Below are 17,911 nucleotides of genomic sequence, written 5' to 3'. Positions count from 1 at the left end.
GTGTGGGGTTTCTTTTTTTCTGTGCTTATTTATGTTAACATGGTGATTGTGTTTTGTGATTTCAGTTTTGTTTTTTTTTAACTTTTGGGTTTTGGGGGGTGTTTTTAGGTTTTAAAAATACCAATTTTTCTTATATACATGAGAGTAAAATGTGTTGATGCTATGAAACTATGAAGGACATATAATTTTGTCATCCAACTGTTTTATACTAAACTACACATTTTGGTTATAGAAAAAGCATGTCTTTTATTAAAAATAAGTTAGAAAAGTGGACTTAATGTCTCTAAGTAGAGTACTTTTCCACTTTTTTTATTTTTCTTTTTTTTAATTATTATTTTTACTTTAAATGTTGGGATCATTCTTTGGTTTTTACTGTTATTCCAAAATGAATTTCATAGCATTGGAAGGAAATGTGTATTTTCTCCATCAGATTCAACCAATTGAAGTATGTTGCTGTTATGAAAAATGCTCACAGCTAAACTTTGAAAAAGTTAACAAAAAACCCACCCCAATACTTTGATCAGTTCTTTGTAAATCTCTAGGCTGATCTAGTTGGTCTTTTCAAAACTACCTTTAAAAAAATTCTACTCAAATTTTTAAAAACTGCAAGATCCACGTAAGATTACATTTGCAGCCCAGCCATCAAATGATCATGGTCTGCAGTTGGCCCCAAATACTTCATTCTTTCTCCTGTTTTCCTCATAACCAAAAATAAGTCCTTAACTCTTACATTAATATTCTTTCATTGCAGCTTTTAAAAAATGAATCCCAAAGTGCTGCTATATTGTTGTTTTAATCTTACTACTATTGTTCAGATTTTGAAATTTGAAGACAGATGGAGTTAGTACATCAAAAGTATTTGTTATGGATTCTGTATTTCAACGTATTTGCATAGTAATATTAGGTATATGAAAAGATGCAATTTCCTTTTTCTCTTAAATTTACACTTATAGCTTACTTTGCACAGCAAACTATAGCATAGTTCAGAATAGTCTTAAATGAATATAGGGTTGTTCAGTATATTTGTGCCTAAAAACTGCAATTTCTTTTTTTAAAAACAAGCTCTTCCTAATTCGAAGAATGATAAACTAGGTAAATTCAAGTTGATATCATGTGTTTTTCTGTTGCTAAAATGGTCGAGGTAAAAAACAATGTGTGTTTGAAAATTTGTGTTTGCTCGTGAGCCCTAGAAATTACTAAATGTTAGAGAAATAATTTCAATTAGTAAATAGTTTAAATTACTAAAAATCACAATTTAAAAATATGGTGATTATATCATAATGAGTAATGCCTTAAAATTTGCTGTTTAAAAACATTTAGTCCTTTTTAAGTATTAACCAAATACCACAAAATAGAAATACACAGATTAAAAGGATACTTAAAAAAATACATCAGGGCCAGTTGCAGTGGCTCACGCCTGTAATCCTAACATTTTGGGAGGCCGAGGCGGGTGGATTGCCTGAGATCAGGAGTTCAAGACCAGCCTGGCAACACGGTGAAACCCCCTCTCTACTAAAATACAAAAAAAGAAAAGCCAGCATGGCAGTGTGCGCCTGTAACCCCAGCTACTCGGGAGCTGAGTCAGGAGAACTGCATGAACGCAGGAGGTGGAGGTTGCAGTGAGATCACTCCACTGCCCTCCAGCCTGGACTACAGAGCGAGACTGCGTTTCCAAAAGTACATCAGAACTTTCTATTTATTTAAATGGTAATTGGACAAAGAGAAAACAGCATTTTATTTTTATTCTTAAAGAGTTACTTATGGCCTTAAATCAAAAACATATTGTTATCATTTACAGTGTAGCTCCATGTAGAGATACCAGGTCTTTGACTTAAGGGAAGACTGTCACTAAATCAGTAAAGCTAGTTGATTGAGCCCTAATCCGTGTGAATTCTCCATGAGCCTTACAAGTTGACACTCCCTCAAGGACAGAAAGCTCCTGATACTGTTCATGCTAATGCTAAGATCATTGTTGACATTTTCAGGTTGCCATTCTATTCAGCTTGCATACATTTTGCTCAGTGGTAAGAATCATAAGCTAGTAAAGAATATAATGTTTTTACTTCACACATTCAAGTCTAGTAACTTGAAATTAGAATTTAAGTCACACTATTTCTAGAAACTCTCAACAAATTACATCAGCTTATAGACATCTTTTTCTTGTAGCAAAACATATTGGTTTTGTTGGCAAAAGGATAAACCAAAATTTAACTGTGTTTTTATGGCTTGTGGAACACTTTCAGATGCTAAGGATGTTTTGAACTTGTGATACTTGTCTGACATGTAGTATCCAGGAGATTTTTCTCTAATTATTTTAAGAATTGGGGGAAAATGAACTAGCTGACTTTATATTTGGAAAATTAAAACTCATAACCTTTTTCATTGTTCATTATTCAGAAGGAATAATAGAACAGAATTATAGCTGAACGGTGTTCAATGAGAGTTAGAAGAAGTGAATACAAAATAATAATCAGAACTCTATAGAATATGACTGCAGTGGAGCAAAAGGTGACAAGTACTGGTTATCCTTCAAACATGGGATCCATTATTTAGTGCCTCTACACACCTGATAAGCAAAGCAGATTCAGAATTTAAATATTATGTATTACCCAGAGAGGTGGATGAATCTTAAATATATATGAGAATTTAGGTTGAAATATTAAACAGCAACCAAATTATGAAATGTAATTTTATCCTATCTTTGGAAATGTTTAGTTCTTGCTTGGGAATTAACCATTTAATGAGCTTACCGTAATTCCAGAATTTAAAAAGTGATACCTGTGGTGATACCTAGATGACATAATCAGAATTAATTTTGTATAATACCTGTTGTAATACACCTAATTTTAGTTAATAAATACCATGTTTTAGACATCAGCAATGTTTGCAGTATTTTTCTGGTTTGAAAACAATGAATGTAATTCCTTTTTCAGAATATTGTTTTCTTAGATTAAAAAAAGTACTACTGTAATAATTGTATACAGGTTGAGTATTTCTTGTTCAAAACACTTGGTACCAGAATTGTTTTGATTTCCAGCTTTTTGGATTTTGTAATATTTGCAATATATATAATGAGATATCTATGGGACCCAAGTCCAGACACAGAATTTATTTATGTTTCATATACATCTTGTACAAGTAGCCAGAAGACAATTTTATGTAATGTTTTTAATAATTTTGTACATGAAACAAAGTTTTGACTCTGATCGATCATATAAGGTCAGATGTGAAATTTTCTACTTGTGGCATCATGTGGGTGCTTAAAAAGTTTTGGATTTTCGAGCATTTCAGATTTCAGATTTTTGGATTAGGGATACTCAACCTGTGTTAGTAAAGAGTTCAGTGTCCAAAGATATAAAGATTTCTTCCTGAGTGTATCAGTAATTTAAATCCAAATCTCATCAAATCTGTCAATTTAGAAATGATTTTGGAAGGCCTATAACTAAAATAGACAATTAGAATCTATGCATATGTGTGTGTATGCAATGAAAACATTTTTAATGAAATTTTGGAATTCAGTGGTTATTTCTGATACATGCTAGGTAAATTATGAATCTGTTTTCTAGACAGATCAAAATATTTAAAAGAATAAAGGGAGCAATATAAGAGTAGGATAACTGTTGGTAATACACATTTTGAAATATTTTTCTTAGTAAGTTTAGAAATTAAATCTTTTTGAATGAAAAATGGCAGAATGCAGGGAGTGAAAACATGAATGGGTAAAGGACATGCTGACTTTTAAATAAACTAGGAGAGCCTATGCGCCTTTTTATAAGTAAAGCTGAACATTTTCCTAGAATCCCTGTTAAAAAGAGAACGGTATTTTTTTTTAAACCATGGCAGTGCCAATTCTTTGCTACTAAATCACTGACGTAAAGCATCTGTTTCCCAAGCTGCTCTTGTCCCAGAAAGCTAAGACTGCATTGCTCTGTGTGACAGAGCTCAGCATTAGGCAAATTATGCTGAGACCAACTCATTGGAACAAAGAGTTCCCATAGGCTGAAGCCACAAGCATCTGTTTCTTAGTGCCAAGATGCAAAATGTGCAAAATTCGTGAATTGTAGATGAGTAGTATGAAACAGAAAGTAGAGATCATTGATGAGAAGAAATGCGTACATTCAGGACATGGCTGGGTTTTCTAATTCACAGAAACTTGTTCTGTAAATTGTCTTCAAGTTTTTAAAAGTTGCAATGAATATTTTTAGTGGTAGTGAGGATAAATGCAGAAAATGAAAGTAGTTCCAAATAAGCTAAAGGAAAACTCCCACAATGCCAAATATATTTATTCTTGGATAGCCTAGCCTCTGAGACAACCCTGACTCAGTTGACCCAGTTAGTGTTACTCATGCACTAAGGAAAGGTTAAAACACATATAGGTAATTTCAAAAGATAAAATCTCATTGAGGGAATTAATTTAACTTGATCTCTCATCACATATTATTGGAATTGTCATCTTCCTAGAGCTTTGAATCACTATGATTGTACCTGTTCTTTACATCTTCTGGTATAGGTGTCATTTTTTAATCAAACAATCCATACAGTAAATCAGTAAAAGTAAAAATCATATAAAGACTATGAATAATGGATAGTTACATGGTCTGCACACATCCACCCACACACATGCAGACACATACACATATCAACTCGAGTTGATAATATATTCCTTTTTTTCTATCCCAACCTTAAGTTGTTTTCTAACAAGGCTTTTTGGTTATCAGTGGATGAAAGTAACCGAAGAGGAAGAGAATGTGATTGGAATTCAATACCAAATTTACCCTTTCGTTTTTTTATAGGCATGTATATCATTCTGTTTCAACTGCCCCTGTTTACCCTCCTAAAAATGTTGCTGACCTGAAACTACATGTGGCAACTTCATCTCTTCAGACTTCTGATGCAGTCATCATTCATCCTGGAGCCATGCTTGCCATGCTGGACCTACTGGCCTCCGTTGGGTCAGTGACACAGCCAGAAGTAAGCTTGGATATGTTAGTTACTTCGTATCTGTAATGAAATGAATGAAAGGACGTGAGTGCAATTATATGAGCTAGGGGGTTGAGGAGAAAGTTAGTATTACATACTAAAGTAGCTGGAAAAAAAAAAGGATTTTTTAATTTGAGTGTTACCTTTCATGATGGATGGTAGATATATATGTTTTAGAATCCAGTTCATTCGTTACAAAGGCAACCAAGGTGGTTTCTTCTGATACTAGAATAATTCTGTTTCTCCTTGTAAATCCTGCTCAGCAGTGGACATTGCTAATGAATAATACAGAAGGAAAAATGACTGAAGATACTACATTGAGGCTATTTGTCTGTTTTGACTTGTTGCACTCAAGAGTTTGGGTGAATTGGAGTTTGGGTGGTGATTTTTATTAAAATGTTATATGATCTCTAAGGCCTAAAGTGTCACAGATGTAAACAATGGGCTTTCCTTTAAACTAGTTATCTGCCCACCATTAAGAAGACTTTGTCCCTGCTATTTCTATAAAAATAGAACTACTTTTAGTCATATAGTCATGTAATACAAAAGTCTAAAGAGAATAGAGTCCAGCTGCCTGTATTTCTCGCAAAATTAAAATAGGACATGTTTGCCTAACCTGTTCTGGAATTGCTATATTGCTCTAAGCCAGTTACTTAATTTATCTGAATGTATTTGGAAGCATATAGAGACTTCATGTTAAAAGGCATGCTTCTGGCCAGGCGCGGTGGCTCACGCCTGTAATCCCAGCACTTTGAGAGGCCAAGGCAGGTGGATCACGAGGTCAGGAGATCAAGACCATCCTGGCTAACACGGTGAAACCCCGCCTCTACTAAAAATACAAAAAATTAGCCTGGCGTGGTGGCGGGCGCCTGTAGTCCTAGTTCCTTGGCAGACTGAGGCAGGAGAATTGCTTGAACCCGGGAGGTGGAGGTTGCAGTGAGCCGAGAGCCGAGATCACACCATTGCACTCCAACCTGGGCGAAAGAGCAAGATTCTATCTCAAAAAAAAAAAAAAAAGTATGCTTCCGCCGGGCGCGGTGCTAGAACTTGGGAGGCTGAGGCAGGTAGATCGCCTGAGTTCAGGAGTTTGAGACCAGCCTGGCCAACATGGTGAAACCCCATCTCCACTAAAAATATAACAATTAGCTGGGCATGGTGGTGGGCGCCTGTCATCCCAGTTACTTGGGAGGCTGAGGCAGGATGATCACTTGAACCTGCGAGCCAGAGGTTGCAGTGAGCCGAGACCGAGTCATTGCACTCCAGCCTGGGTAACAAGAGCGAAACTTCGTCTCAAAAAAAAAAAAAAAGGTATGCGAAAAGAATTGTCACCTTTCTCACTAAAAATGACCTGACTGTGTGGATTTCTTTGTTGATTTTAGCATGCTTTGGATCTTCAACTTGCCGTGGCAAATATTTTACAATCCCTGGTGCACACGGAAAGGAACCAGCAAGTCATGTGTGAAGCTGGTCTTCATGCACGACTGCTGCAGAGGTGTAGTGCCGCACTGGCTGATGAGGACCACTCACTGCACCCGCCCCTGCAGCGCATGTTTGAACGATTAGCCTCTCAGGCCCTGGAACCCATGGTGTTGAGGTGAGTTCTCTTTCATACTCAAATAATCCACAATTAGTAAGTAATGCCAGTTTCTAGAGTCCTTATGATTCCAGAGTTCCTGCCTTAATGGACATATATTCTGTTATCTATGGGCAAAATATAACAAAAATGGACAAAATACTCTAAATATAGCACTTAGAAACAAATAAATCTAGTTATTAGTAATCATTTAGTGTTTCTGTCCATCAGTTATTTCTTTCATTTGAATCTAGCAAGCTCTCCCTTTCCTTTAAAAATAAAGTTATGCATTTACTTTATATTTAATAACTTTTCATATGTAAGAAGTTTTTAAAGAAATACTTTTTAACTTTTTAATTTTGAAATAATAATAGATTCACCATAAGTTGTGAATATAGATCCAAGAGTTTTCCTGTGCCCTTTGCCCATTTTCCTCCAGTAGTTACACCTTACATAACTATACTACAGTATCCAAACCAAAAAATTGATATTGGTATGATGTATTTATGTGCACATACAATTATCTGTTATTGTATCACATGTAGATTCATGTAATCACCACACAATTACGATAGTGCTACCTTTATTGTCATATGCACTCCCCTAACCCCAACATCGTTAGCCCATGGAAAGCACTGATCTGTTCTTCATCTCCATAGTTTTGTCATTATGAACAGGGGTCTCAAATCCCCGAGCTGTGGACCAGTACTGGTCCATGTCCTATTAGGAACTGGGCTGCACAGCAGGAGGTAAGCTGTGCGTGAGCCAGCATTACCGCCTGTGCTCCGCCTCCTGTCAAATCAGCAGTGGCATTAGATGCTCATAGGAGCGTGAACCCTATTATGAACTGTGCATGCAGGGGATCTAGTTTGGGCACTCCTTATGAGAATCTAACTAATCTAATACCTGATGATCTGAAGTGGAACAGTTTCATCCTGAAACCATCCCCCACAACCCATCCATGAAAAAATTGTCTCCCACAAAACCGGTCCCTGATGCCAAAAAGGTTGGGTACCACTGATTTTGAGAATGTTACATAAATGAAGTTATATAGTATGTGATCGTTTGAGATTGTCTCTTCACTAATCATGTTGCTCTTGAACTGCACACAAGTTGTTACATGTATCAGTAGTTTTTTCTGTTTGTTACTGAATAATGTTCCATATTATGGATGTATCACAGTTTGTGAATCATTCAAGAAATATATACTTATATATGTGTATTTCTTGAATGATTCATAGATATCTGTCATTTCCTCCAGGAAGCCTCCTGCTTTGAGCCACCCTTCCAAAAGTCTGGGTAGGCTGCCTGTGTATAAACTCTATAACACTGCTATTACAGAACTTATTATATTGTAAAACTTTCACAAGCTTTCTTAAAAATGGTTGAAATTTATTTGTAAGTTTTTAAAACTGACTCCAAACTGTGGATTAAGAAACTTATGCTGTAAACATTTGTTAAATGGTGGTGTATCAGGCAGCATTCACAGCCTTTGTAATGCCAAGATGAGTGAGATGGACCTACTCACTTCATCCATTATCTTGTAATTGTACTCACCATCCTAAAGTTTTGAAAATACCATTGAGATTTTCCCCTGATCCTTTTTGGTAATCTGCTACTTAAAAAGTAGAGAAACACACAGAGAGAGAGATAGAGAGAGAGAGATTGTCCCATACCTAATGCTACTGTTTTACCAGATAACTTGTATTGCATAGTTAGATAAATTTAGAGAAGTATTCTTCTTTTTTCTTTTTTAACATGATGTTGTAAATGACAGGATATGGAGGGTTCATGCTCTTAAAAAATGTATAGTCTAGTAAAGAATACATGCAGATAAGCAGGAAATGAAAATATTGTTTATTAAGTTTGTAATAGCAGTGTTGCAGAGTTTATACAGGGGCAGAGACTTTTGGAAGTGTGACTCAAAGCAGGCTTCCTGGAGGAAATGACAGTTAATGAAGTAAAGTATGAGGCCGGGCAGTGTGGCTCATGCCTGTAATCCCAACACTTTGGGAGGCCAACGCAGGAGGATTACAGGAGTTTGACATAAGCCTCTGAATAACATAGTGACACCCTGTTTCTACAAAAAAATATATATATATACACACACACACACATATTTTTATATATGTATATATATTTTATATACATAAATATAAATATAAAATATATATATAAATATAAAATATATATATAAATATATAAAATATATATTTTTTAACTAGCATGGTGGTGTGTGCCTGTAGTCTTTGTTACTTGGGAGACTGAGGCCGAAGGATGTCTTGGGCCCAAGAGTTTGAGATTGCAGTGAGCTGTGATTACACCACTGCACTCCAGTCTGGGTGACAGAGCAAGTGCCTGTCTCACACACACACAAAAAATTGAGCTGCAATATTTTTTTGCAAAAAAAATTATGATAAATAAAAAAGTGTAAAGTATGAAAGAGAGTTAATCAGGTGAAAAAGTAAGGGCAAGAATTTTTCCCCCAACAAGAAAGGCAAATGTGTCTTTCTTCCAGGGTAGAGAAGGAGTACAGCTTTCTTAGGCAGTCAGAAGCTTTACGTATGTCTTTAGTGGAGTTTATGATTGGGGGAAAGATGGGAGCAGTGAAGCTGGAGAGTACAGTAGAAATCATCTGATGCATGGTACTGAATGCTAGCTGTTTTGTGTTTTCAACTACGAGAAATGGACAGCCATGGAAGTGTCTTAAGCAATAGAGTGACACTGTGTAGATTTAACTTCTTTGAGATACTGACTGTAGTGAAGAATGGATTGAGTTGGGGCAACATTGGTGTCACAGGAGGTAATTAAGACTCTGTTTTAGGAATAATAAAATGACGTGGTCTGGGTGATAACAGCAATAATGAGAGAAGAGAGCAGATTCCATGTTTTTCTGAGTGGAAATAGCAGGATTTTCTAATTTTCTGAATATGGAAAGTTAAAGAAAGGAGAAGGAACAAAAACACATTTCAGTGAGATGTAGAACAAAAGAAAAGCCCTGGGTTTGAATATAAGGTGATGAGTTTGGTTTTAGAAATATTTGAGTTGGGATTCTTCTTAAATATTATTAACTTCTAAAAAAATGAATTTATAAAAATGTGTAGCAGATATATAGCTATATGGTGATTAAATGTAAAACTAGCACTGTATATGTTTTATTATACTTGCATTTTTTGTATTGTAATTAGTCTGTTGGAATTTATTAAATTCCTTATTTGAAAATGTTTGGTTTATGAATTATAATATTCTCAAGGAATAACTGTCTAAAAAGCAAATTTTTAAAAAGTGGCAGATATATAGCTATATGGTGATTAAATGTAAAACTAACACTATATTGTTTTGTTATACTTTGCATTTTTTTGTATTGTAATTAGTCTGTTGGAATTTATTAAATTCATTTTCTGAATATTTCGTTTATGAATTATATAACATTCTCAGTCAAGGAATAACTTTGCTTTGTCTCTTTCTTAGGGAGTTTTTACGTTTGGCAAGTCCTTTAAATTGTGGTGCCTGGGACAAAAAACTGCTAAAACAATATAGGGTCCACAAACCAAGTTCACTGAGTTATGAACCAGAGATGAGAAGTAAGTTGACTTTTGAAATTCCCTTTTTTGATTTATTTTATGAATGAAAATCATGTAGGGGCTGAATATTATTTCAAGAAGTTTGTGAAAGCAAAGAAAGAGAAGGGTTTATTATTTAAATAGAGAAACAAAAGATTGGGTTGATTGAGGAAGGAGGCAATTGGAGTGAGGAGGGAATCATTGGTGTTTGAAGGATCCAGAAGAGATAAGAATTACGGGCGGAACAACCCTTGGCTTGGAAAGGAGATACCTCCTGCTCAGAGGATTCATAATTTCTTGCCTTCCGTGAGTAGCCTTTGCTGCCTGGACTGAAGAATGGTTGATTATTGTTGACAGGCTGTGGATTTGCAGGACAGCTACTGCAGGAACACATGGAGGATAGGAAATTAAAAATACTGATAAAAGTAGTTGAACTGATACATTAATCCCGCTTATAGGTTGGATAGGGAAAGAAACGAAGCCAAATGGCTAGTGATAGGCTGAGAGAAAAGGGATAGATGGCCACTTTGGAAGGAAGTAGTGATCATATAGTTCAGCCCCTTCATTTTTCAGATGACAATTCTGAGGTCAGATTAAACAAACTTCACCCATTATTTGAGTCTTAATTTTTCCTCATACAAATTATCATCAGTGATTAGCAAGTACTGTGTTTGTGTTTCAGAAACTTTAAGATATTCTGAGTTCTAACACTGTTGTATTAGAGAACAGAAATGATTGCAGTTTTTCATGTTAACTGATATATAGCTCCTGGATGCATATTTTGTTATTGTGATTTTTTTTGTTATTATTTTTGTACTTTACACAGTTAGTTAGAATTGAATTGTGATTTCCTTTGCTAAGAGTAGAAACAAAAATAGTTCCTTTCCCTAAGAGAATATTTGAAATATTTTTATAGTTACCTGAATATCCAGCACATTTAGAAGGAAAACAGTTTCCTACACTCATGTAGTTTATTTTGAGGGAGAATATTTTCTTCATTACGTTTGTAATGTGTCCCTGGAGAGATAATGACAATCTGTTTAGAATTTGTCTTTTTATTCTTGAAATTGTTACCCTTTTTATAAATATGGAAACCTTTCAGTTAAAGTACTTTTATGGTCGCACATTTCGTTCTAATAATTGTAAGGAAATAATTAATAATGGGGAAAAAATGGGAGAAGCAAGTTTCTGCCATTTATCCCTAATTTGTTTTATAATAAAGATGATCTGTTTCTTTTCATTTTAGTGCTCTAAAATTGTTTACTTTTACCTCAAAGAGAATTAATAAATCATAGTTTTGTGAAATAAAAGTATTACCTGATTTGTAAACTATTAACTGAGATTTATAATTAAATTACATTGTATCAGTGGCTTTGATGACAATTATTTGAGATGTTTATTTTTATTTATACTCTTAGTTTCCAACATTTATGCAGTGTGCATATTGCTTTAGTAAAAAAGGAAATGCATGCTATTAAGTTTAAAAATAAACTAAGTACATTAAAACTGGATAATGATCTTGGCACTCAAAAAGAAAATTATTGTGTATTGAAACTGAAGTGGTATTTACAAATAAATCAGCCTTGTAAAGTTATTTTAAAATTCCATATGACATTTTCCCAAGAGATTTCCTTGACTTACAGGTAGTATGATCACATCTCTGGAAGGTCTGGGTACTGATAATGTTTTTAGCTTACATGAAGATAACCATTACCGGATAAGCAAGAGCCTGGTAAAATCTGCGGAAGGAAGTACTGTACCCCTGACCAGGGTAAAGTGTCTGGTCTCCATGACAACCCCACATGACATCAGACTTCATGGGTCATCAGTTACTCCAGCTTTTGTTGAATTTGACACATCGCTTGAAGGGTTTGGGTAAGAAATTTGCAAGGAAGCCAAGTTTTATTATTTTATGCCTCACACTTGCCTTTACAAATGGATCTCTGGTTTTAAATATACTTAATTAAAATATATTTTACCATACTTAATATTTTTTAATTATTGAGTTTTTTGAGCATGATATTTTAAGATTACTACATTTAATTATTTTTGTTTGTTATACTAAATAAATTGATATGACATAGGAACCCAAAATCTTAGGCCCATGGACCAAATCTGTTTTGTTAGTAAAGCTTTTGCAAATTTTTTTTTTTTTTTGTAAATGAAATTTTATTGGAACACAGCCACAGTCATTTATATTTCCTATGGTTGCTTTTGTGCTAGAGTGTCAGAGTTGAGTAGTCATGATGGAGACGGCCTGGTTCACAAAGCATAAAATATTTATGATTTGGACCTTTCCAGAAAAAGTCTGCCAACATCTGATGTAATAAATATAAATGTATAGATAATATATAAATTAAAATTAAATTGAAAAGTCTTTGAGTTTTATCATCATCTATCCTTCAAATTACCTAGCGTAATAATTTATACATTATAAATATTCAAGGACTGTCACTTCAAATGAGTAAATTATTTCAAGTGGCAGCAAAGATTATAGTAGCAGAAATGGCAATAATGAATCTGTAAAGAATCTAAAAGAGTTCATGAAGTCCAACAGCCTTAAAATAGACACAAATGCTAATGTATCTAATAGCTAGATCTGTTAGCTATTAGAGTGTTTTTGTCTTTTTTTTTCCTTTTGAGACAGAGTCTTGCCCTGTCGCCCAGGCTGGAGTGCAATGGCGCGATCTTGGCTCACTGCAACCTCTCCCTCCCAGGTTCACACTCTTCTGCCTCAACCTCCCAGGTAGCTGGGATTACAGGCGCACGCCACCATGTCCAGCTAGTTTTTGTATTTTTAGTAGAGATGGGGTTTCACCATAGTGGCCAGGCTGGTCTCGAACTCCCGACCTCCAGTGGTCTGCCCACTTCAGCCTCCCAACGTGCTGGGATTATAGGCGTGAGCCGCTATGCCCAGGCTTAGAGTGTTAATTCATAATTTTTGTCTATACTGGTTGTTTGTGGGATTCTTATATGGATTGAAACTTCTGTGTTTTAAGAATATTGTCATAGGTCATTATCAAACAATAGATTAAAACATGGTTGGGAATAGTCAAAAGCCATCAGTGGTAACAAGAGTGACAGAAAGGGGCACGTGGGAGTTTTCCTTCAGTGATGAAATTGTTCTAATGTCTTGATTGGGTTTATACATTAGAGTATGTTGCCATATGCATTTTGTACCTTAATTTTTTTTAATTTAAATTAAAAATGTTATTTTGGGAGATTTTAAAATTATGTCTTTTGATACCCTTACATGATTAAAAGAAGGGAAGGGCTTTGCAAGGCATCCAGATTTATTCCATGATATTTTCTCTGATCAACATTAAATACTGGCAGTTATTTCACTGTGGTAAGTGCACAGTGTTAAGAGAAGGAGTCATTGATCTCTAATATGTATGTTGTCTTTTCTTTAATAGCTGTCTGTTTCTGCCCAGTTTGGCCCCTCATAATGCTCCTACAGCTAATACCGTCACGACAGGTCTTATTGATGGAGCTGTGGTCAGTGGCATTGGTTCTGGTAAGTAATATTTTCTTTCTGCTTATGATAATTTTTTTCCAGTACATTATATTTAATTTAGAGTTTACATGCTTTTGTTGGCATCTTTTTAAAAATATAAATATTAATCCACACAAACTTTTTTTAAAAATTTTTACCGTAGGTGAAAGATTCTTTCCTCCTCCCTCTGGCTTAAGTTACTCTAGCTGGTTTTGTATTGAACATTTTAGTTCTCCTCCAAATAACCACCCTGTCAGACTTCTTACTGTTGTACGCCGAGCGAATTCTTCCGAGCAGCATTATGTGTGCCTTGCCATAGTTCTATCAGCAAAAGACCGATCTCTGATTGTTTCCACCAAAGAGGAACTCCTCCAAAATTATGGTCAGTATTTGTTTTTTCTGTTTTCTTCTTTTGATTATAAAAGTATTAAAACTTCATTTTTGTATTTATTTTAAAAGTCCAACTAATAATAACTTTTCAGCTTAAATTATTGTAGCATAGAACAAGTTATATGAAACATTGAATATTGCTTACCAGTGAATTTTAAGGCACTTTCAAAAGAGACTTACAAAACAGTGGAGGGAGTGAGTACCTAATATGGACTTATCTCTACTTGCCAAGAAATCACAGCTTTTCATAGGAAAGCGGGTTGCTTGTTTGATGTATTTTGGTAAGGATTATCATTGGCTGTGAATTCTGCTTAACTAATTAATATTCATTGAGCACCTGCCTGCCATATGTGCCACACTGTGCTAGACACAGTAACATTTCAATTACCTTATCCGTCACTTACCTTCAAGATGTAATGCATACTATATACTATTTTATAACTCGAATTGCCTAGTTTTCTCCAACATGCCATGACTTTACAGTGCTGTACAGTAGATCTCCAAACTCAAAGCATTTTGTATAAATGTGATTTTTTTGTCATCTAATTTTGTTCTTTTAACTAAGCAAAATAATATCACATATTGACATGTGGTTGGTATTCAATACATATTAATTTAATATGAATGTTAGTCTTTAAAGATTGTAAGATTTCTTGACTTAGTATTCCTTATGGTACCTAGCACAGAACTAGGCATCAATATAGTTAGTACTTTAAAATTCTTGTTATGATGCTTTATTTGTCCCTTAGTAGCATTTGGTCCCGTTGACTAATTCGTCCTAATTAAAATTACCTCCAATCTTGTGTTCTAGAATACTCACTATTTCTCTGATCTTTGTTTTGCAATTTCCTTCCATCTTGAGCTTTCTCTTCTATCTGCCCCTCAGAAGTAGTGTTCTCCAGTGTTTCACCTTTCATCTTTATACTTGACCAGCTCTTCATGGGAAAAAAATCGTGAACTAGTATTGCTTTAAGTCTTTTAATCTCAAGGACTGTGAAGTCAAGGTTTTTTTTTTTCATTTGTCTATGTCTCAAGCTAGGTCCTCATATTTCCAGCTGCATATTAAACACTTCCACATGAACAGTATTTCAATAAACATCTCAGATTCTAATATTCCTTCTTTATAAAACCTACATCTCCTTTAGGAGGCTGAGGTGGTAAGATTGGTGAAGCCCATGAGTTTGAGGTTGCAGTGAGCTGTGAAGGTGCCACGGCACTCAGCCTAGGAGAGACATCCCGTTTCAAATAAAAACAAAAAACCTACATCTCCTTATATTTTCCTGTGTTGACAAATGGCACAACCACTGCCAGTTAGCCCAGCTAGAAACCTTGAGTTAACTTGAAAATACCACCCCTTCCACTAAGTCTTACTGTAATACTCCTCCCTAATATTTCTCAAATCTTCCCTTCCTCCCTGTGCCTACTTCCATAGCACTTGTTTAATAGTCTTCATCTCTTATCTAGACTTCATAGATTTTAATTTTTAATTTGTTTTTGTCTGCTTATGCTATTTGAACCTCCCACAAACAAAATTATTAATCTTTGTAATCTAGGCTGTGCTGTCTAACACAGTACCTAGAATGTATTAGGCATACAGCTATTATGTAAACATATAAATACATGAATAGAGGAAATGAGTGGCCTGAGAAGGAAACAATGAGAAAAGTGAATAATAATGGGGAATTCGAAGACACCCTAGAATTTACTGGAAAAGTTAAGGAGTGGATCTGGAGATAAATCTATAAACTAGAAAAATATTTTCTAACTCTTATCTCATTTTTATTACTAAACGTAATTTGCCAGGTTGCTGTAGTCCATATATGATTAGAAATGACGGTAACATATGTGTTAGTATTGCCAGGATTCATTCTGTCAACAGCTATAACCCATTACGATGCCTAGGAGATTAAGAGTTGTCATAAGCCAGTTGGCTCACTGAGATATCCTGACATACCACTCAGTGCTGGAAATGTCTTAGTTCAAACCTAAGTCAGAAAGTGAAACACTCACAAATGTTTATAAGGAATATCTTCTTCGATACTTGAGAAGACTTATAGTCTACGAACCAGGGAAGGAAGAGGGACGAGTTCCTTGTTTCACCCATATGTTCATATTTACTTTCAACTCCATTGGACCATAACACTACACCTTTCAAGGCTTTAGGACTCTGCTTTCTGCCTAGTTTATTCAGTTCCTATATCAAGTAACCTCATGGATAAGATTTTTGTCTGTGTAATAGTCTTATCAACAGACATATATTCTGAATTCCCATTCTAAAATATAATCTAGGTATTTAAGTATGTGCAAATATTTTAATATTCCAAAAATAGAAATCAATATTTTATTTGCATTTTCTTCTTCTTGTCACATAAGTTTTACTTTCAGTATGTTTACTTGTTTGTACATGCAGTGAAAAATACCAGATCTGCTTTAAATTATATGGTTACAGGTTAGCCCTTTTCTTAATTTTCTTTTTAAATGAGTATTTAAAATCTGGTTTTCTACTGCTGTCTTGCCACTTGTTAAGTACTGATAAAAGGTAAACTAATTTTTATTTAGCTTAACATTAAAATTAAATTAATATCATTATTTCTTAGCATGATCTGGTAACATATACGGTAACAAAGAGGAGCCAGATTGGAGTCAGGAAGTAATTGTAGAATGATAGCAAATCAGAATATGTTTATATACATGAGACAAGGTTATCTGATAAAGCAGGAAACTTGGATCAACAAATACCTAGTCTATGCTGTAAATCATCTCCTTCTTACTACCTTTTATTATGGACAGTGTGGCCACTAATAATAATAGATAGTTGTCATCTTGTATCATTGAGCATAGCATATAGCAAGAATAAACTTTACATTTTTCTTGGTTCCTTTTCTAACCCATACGGTAACCAAATCAATGTCGAAAAGTTATAGTGCATTATTGTTGACTATAGTTACAGTGTTGTAGAGCAAATCTCAAGCTTTTTTTCTCTTGCTTCACTGAAACTTGGCACCATTTGATTAGTAACTCCCCATTTGCCCCTCCCTCAAGCCCTTGGCAACCAACATTTCATTCATTGTTTCTCTGAATTTGGCTATTTTAAATACCTCATATAAGTGGAGTCATGCAATATATGTCTTTCTATGACTGGCTGTTTCATTTAGCATAATGTCCTTAAGCTTCATGTATGTTGTCAGATATTGCAGAATTTTCTTCTTTAAGGCTAATTATTATTCCATTGTATGCATATACCACATTTTCTTTACCTACTCATCTGTCCAGGGGAGTACTGATAACTCTCTGAAGTCCTGATTTCAGTGATTTAGATAAGTACCCAGATATGGTATTGCTGGATTATATGTTAGTTCTATTTTCAGTGTTTTGAGGAACCTCCGTACTGTTTTACATAGCAGCTGCAGCATTTTACATTCCCACCAACAGTGCACAAGGGTTCCAATTTCTCCATATTCTTGCCAACACTTGTGTTTTGTTTTTTTGATAATAGCCTTCTGACATGTGTGAGGTGATATGCCATTGTGCTTATGATTTGGATTTCCCTGATGATTAGTAACATTGAGCATTTTTCATATACCTGTCTGCCATTTATATGCCTTCTTTGGAGAAATGTCTGTTCAAGTTCTTAGCTCAGTTTTAATTGATTATTAGTTTCTTTACTATTGAGTTCTAGTAATTTTTTAGGTATTTTTGACATTAATCCCTTATGAAATACATAGTTAGCAAATATTTTTCTCCCATTCCATAGATTGCCTTTTCACTCTGGTGTTTCCTTTGCTATTCAAAAGCTTTTCAGTTTGAGATAGTCCCACTTGTTTATTTTTGTTTTGGGTGTCAACTAGTCTCTTTTTAGTGTTTGTCATAATGTTATTGTCTCTCTATTCTTATGTATTTTTTACTTCG

General features: G+C 34.7%; 1 protein-coding gene across 11 annotated transcripts in view; it reads left to right on the top strand.

Annotated features, from left to right (window-relative positions):
* WDFY3 (WD repeat and FYVE domain containing 3) overlaps window positions 1-17,911 on the top strand; it is a 308,566-nt gene that overhangs the window by 170,970 nt on the left and 119,685 nt on the right. For all 11 annotated transcript variants that reach the window (XM_073017468.1, XM_007999124.3, XM_007999126.3 and 8 more), the window contains 6 exons: window positions 4,794-4,971; window positions 6,360-6,574; window positions 10,025-10,137; window positions 11,760-11,991; window positions 13,533-13,633; window positions 13,776-13,994. In XM_073017468.1, coding sequence (XP_072873569.1) covers window positions 4,794-4,971; window positions 6,360-6,574; window positions 10,025-10,137; window positions 11,760-11,991; window positions 13,533-13,633; window positions 13,776-13,994 — 1,058 coding nt within the window. The remainder of the gene's footprint in view (window positions 1-4,793; window positions 4,972-6,359; window positions 6,575-10,024; window positions 10,138-11,759; window positions 11,992-13,532; window positions 13,634-13,775; window positions 13,995-17,911) is intronic.

This window comes from Chlorocebus sabaeus, chromosome 7, assembly GCF_047675955.1.
Source record: "Chlorocebus sabaeus isolate Y175 chromosome 7, mChlSab1.0.hap1, whole genome shotgun sequence".
NCBI lineage: Eukaryota > Metazoa > Chordata > Mammalia > Primates > Cercopithecidae > Chlorocebus > Chlorocebus sabaeus.
Note: the sequence above shows the minus strand (reverse complement) of the source record. Positions and strands in the feature narration are given on the sequence as shown.